The sequence below is a fragment of the Cyprinodon variegatus genome, unplaced genomic scaffold (assembly GCF_000732505.1).
Source record: "Cyprinodon variegatus isolate N-32 unplaced genomic scaffold, C_variegatus-1.0 Scaffold138, whole genome shotgun sequence".
Lineage (NCBI taxonomy): Eukaryota > Metazoa > Chordata > Actinopteri > Cyprinodontiformes > Cyprinodontidae > Cyprinodon > Cyprinodon variegatus.
The window spans coordinates 797,677-802,060 of NW_015150591.1; the positions used below are offsets into that span (position 1 = coordinate 797,677).

At 39.7% G+C, this 4,384-nt stretch overlaps 1 protein-coding gene across 1 annotated transcript in view; it reads right to left on the minus strand.

The window, feature by feature from the left end:
• Nucleotides 1-718: 718 nt before the first annotated feature.
• LOC107085968 (sentrin-specific protease 5-like) overlaps nt 719-4,384 on the minus strand; it is a 25,439-nt gene continuing 21,773 nt past the window's right edge. Inside the window, exons 7-9 of the mRNA XM_015376670.1 lie at nt 2,472-2,555; nt 2,191-2,241; nt 719-2,048 (exon numbers count right to left, since the gene is read on the minus strand). Coding sequence (XP_015232156.1) covers nt 1,938-2,048; nt 2,191-2,241; nt 2,472-2,555 — 246 coding nt within the window. The 3' untranslated portion in view covers nt 719-1,937. The remainder of the gene's footprint in view (nt 2,049-2,190; nt 2,242-2,471; nt 2,556-4,384) is intronic.

Consider the following 4,384-nt stretch of genomic DNA (forward strand, 5'->3'; position numbering starts at 1 on the left):
TTTTAATAAACACTCAACCAGATAATCGTGTATATTTGGACCCTTATTTTATAATATAAAATCTGCAATAAATTCAAATTTGCTTCCCACAGATCTTTTAAATTATATCTTATGATCTTTGGACTCGATATGAAGGATAATGAAAACCTTTTATCCACCTTTGGATGAATTGAAAGATCCTTCTGATCAGAACCTTGGGTAAATCTAGACTTTTATTCCATTATTGTTGCAAATAAAGAACACGTTTAGTAAATTGGACCTAGAAAAAAGAACAAAAAGCTTTCCATAAATGATACTTTAAATACTAATTATTCATATCTTGGAACTTCGCTGTTTTCTCAGATTTGTGTTTAGTATTTGATTGTATTTTTTTTTATATTTTCAGGTTTAATTTTTCAAATTTTTTTCAGATGGAGTTTTATGAACTGTATTTTTCAGATCACATTCCCTTCACTTAGGAGGGCGGGGCTTTTTCTGGACTGAAGAACAAAGACGCATTTCTATTGGTCTGCATGGATGTCAGACCAAAACTCAGCGTTGGTACTGGGCTTGAACGGAGAAGAATGTGATCGGTGAAAAACACAATCTGAATAGAATGTAGTTTTTAAAACTAAAAAATAATTACATAAAGTTTAAAAAATGATTCAAAAAAAAAAAAAAAAGAATTGAAAGACAACCAACTAACATTCAAAACATTTTTGTCTAAGAGGGTTTTCAAAGTTTCATTTCTAAATTCAATTTTTTTTTTATTTCCATTTATAAAACATGTTTTTTGCTTGCAAAAATAATGGATAAACAATCACAGAATTCCTCTTTGTTGCAGAAATGAATGAATGTCATTGAGGTTTTCTCTTTTTGCTTAATTCATAGCTTTCCTCAGCTGTGTGTGATTATGCATCCATTTGGAGCTAAACAGAAAGCCTGCAGTTTTTTAAATAAGCTAGCAGATATACAGCTTGAAATTATTTGCAAGTGTGTCTGAAAGAACCTTGAAGTTGGACAAGGTGCTTCATCAAACGCTTGAAAATATTTAAAACATTATAAACAAACGGCATCAGCAAAAGTGGGGGTAAACAAAATCTAATATGCTCAAAAAACTGGAATTTTATTTGGAAATGGACTGCAGTAAAACCTAACAGAAACATGACCCCAGATTTGAGCCAATATTAACAACCTGCGCAATGGAGAAAAAAAAAGGAGGACATTGTGTTTATATTCCAGACTTCAATCAACAGGCCTGTAACTGTGCAATTTAAAAGTCCACATTAACAAAGTCAACTCCAAACCCTTCAAGTTTTAAGCAGACAACTGTTCCATTGTATCATCATGTATCATGGTAGATTTTAAAATATGTTATAAAATATGCATATTAACTGAACACATACTACAGCTTTTAAGTCCAGAACAAAGGGAACTGTTCACTTCAGTTTAAAATGTATTTCTGGGAGGAAAGCCACTTTAAGATGAAAAGTTCATCCAACTGGTAACGGTTGGTGTAACAATTTCTTCAGTCAAAGTCGAGGCCTTGTTCTGATCGTTTTATGACATAAAATCCTCTCAGAGTGGTAAATGTAAGAAGCAGAATAAACTTGGTGCACAAAGTCCTGAAACAGCACCTCAAAACGACTGACACTTCAGGCTTCCACGGGTCAGTAGGGGGCCACTTCAGTAGCTCTTTGCAAGTTTGCAACAAAAAAAAAAAAAAAAATACAGCTTAAGTACAAACCGATCTTTGAACTCCCAAAGTCACTAGAAGTCAGCAAGAACTGCTCTGCTTTTAATTATAAAAGCAGATGGCAGGAAGGACTCCCTGAAAATACAGATGGCCAAGCCGTGTTAGCTCATGTAGCTCAACAGTCAGTCAGAATGTCATGTGAAAGAACAGGACAGCGGGTCTCATGTGACCCGGCGAGCACACTGGGGGGGAAGGCAGGCGTTTAATCGTTGAGACGACAGTCGCAGAGCTCCTTGTAGATTCTCTTCCGAATCTGAGGCATGTTGTTCTGGCTGAACAGCAGCGGCTGCTTCACGGAGAGGCGGCGGCAGTACTGGCAAAAAGAAAGACAAATAGTGAGGGGAATATGACCCAGAAATATCAAAGAGGCAACTCTGATGATTTGTCTGCTGCACCACGTAAAAGTGGCCAAACACGAAAAACATGAAGAAACAGAAACAGGAATAAAATCTTACCTCGAGGACAAAAACACCACAGTCGCTGTCATTTTTTTGCTGAGGGATACCCTGTTAGGACAAGGAAATCAGACATAAGACCCTTAATGTTTCCTGTACAAGACTCTATAAATAACTATTTCCATCCGTGCAGCTGTTGCTTGACTGCCCAGCAGAGACTGAACGGTTTGCATAATTAAAGAAGTTAATTAAAATAACATTACAAATTTATATAATCTACAATAGATATGCTGGGAAACAAACACGTCAGCAGCATGTAGAGACAGAGAGCGTCGATTCACCTTGATGATGGCGATCTTCCAGCCCTTCTGGAAAGCAGCCTGTTTCTTCTCTCTGGCTTCAGACTGAAGATACTTCATTATGTTCTGAGAGGACACCATAAACACACAGTAAAGGGCAGATTAGACTTCTGCAACCGCACACATCAAATGTCGCTTGGGTCGGGAATCAGTTTTGCTGGTATGCTTCTGCGCTGCCGGTCTGGAATTTCTAGGGACGCTGAGCAGTTTCCCGTTAAAGAGCAAGGTGGGGGCCTATTTGAAAACTTGCGAGAACTTTAGCAAATGGTCACGAGAACTTCAGCGGTGCCACCGGGAGTGTTCATTCAAAGACAACAATGGAGCATCTGCAAGATATCACGGCCACGGAGATGGATCCTGAGTTGCTAGACATCGAAAAAGGGAACAGGTTCTGTTAATGGAGCGAACCTCCTTGAGTAACCTTTCGTCCTGGTTGTCCATTTTAATTGTACCTCGGTTTTTAAAAATGGCGCGCCCCGGCCCAGTCTGGAATTTCTAGGGACGCACAACAGTTTCCCACCAAAGCACAAGGGGGCGCCTATTCGAAAACTTTGGCGGATGGTCACGAGAACTTCAACGGCGCCGGCGGGAGTGTTTATCTTTCAAAACAACAATGGCGCTTCTGCAAGATATCACGGTCACGGAGATGGATCTAGAGTTGCTAGAAATCAAAGAGGAGTCGGCAAAAAGACAGATTAACCCTTCATTGTAGCGGTCCTAGGTAATTGTTTCACCGAATCGAGAAGGACGACCACACAGACGGCCAGAAAGGCATACCAAGGAGCAATCACAGCTGCTTTTTGTCTGCGCGGGTTTGCGCCGTCCGACACGTAGTCAGGATTTTTTTTTGAAGTGCGCGATGACGGTTACGGAACCCCTTCGTGGGCACACAGAGACAGATGTGACGGCTGCAGAGTCTTTAAAGTTTAACTCATCTATTTAAGATCAGGTTACAGCAACTCAATCAGATTTAGGTCAGGACCTTAAATAGGCATCTGTTCATTTTCAGGGCAGATTATGTTTTCTTTCAAACAGGACGAAGTAGTTGAGATTTTATTCTGACCTGTACTCAGGATTTTTTTGAGGTGCGCAACGACGGTTGCAGAACTTCTGCACGGGGGGGGCGTGGAGAAAGATTTGACGGGTGCAGAGGCTATGCATCAGAAGCATAATTTGGCCTTTTGAGGGACAGAGACAAAGCTTTAAAAACATGAACTATAACCAAGTCCGTTTTCTTTTTAAACAAGTCTACTTTCCCTTGTTTTCAACACAACAGTTTTCCAACAGAAAAAGATGACGTTATTTTTGTTTTACAGCAGTTTCTTATTTCATCCTCCATGACAGGCTTATATGCAAAAAAATGGCAGCAGTGTGAGGACGGGCAGTTCTTGATGGGAGAACTTTAAATTTTTCTACAAGGACTGCTGCATAAGGATCTTTCATTTTAAACAGTTAAGGTCTACCTGGCTGCTATTTCTGCCTGTCATGTTAGTTTTAATAAAGTAACACCAGCTGCTCATCCTCTGGTGTGCTTCTTAAAAGCAGTTTGTAGACTCAGACCAGTGATTAAACCCAGCTTCCTTCCTTGGATCTCACCATCATACATGAGGCTCTGTGTGACCATCATTTTCTACCATTAGTCAATATAAAGTGTTTTTCATATAGGAGTTTTTCTTTTACTCTAGAAACAACTAAAGAGGTGGCTTCTTGCTTTGTCTGTATATCCCTTTTGTCCTAATCTTCCTGAGGCTGAGGTCCTCAACCTGGGGCTCTTTAATGCCCCCTCCCTTGCGGCTCCCTGGAGTTTTTTCAAAAATGTATGAAAATGGAAAAAGATGAATTTTTGTTTGTTTCTTTGTTTTAATATGGTGTCCAGGAGGTCAATCAAACATTAA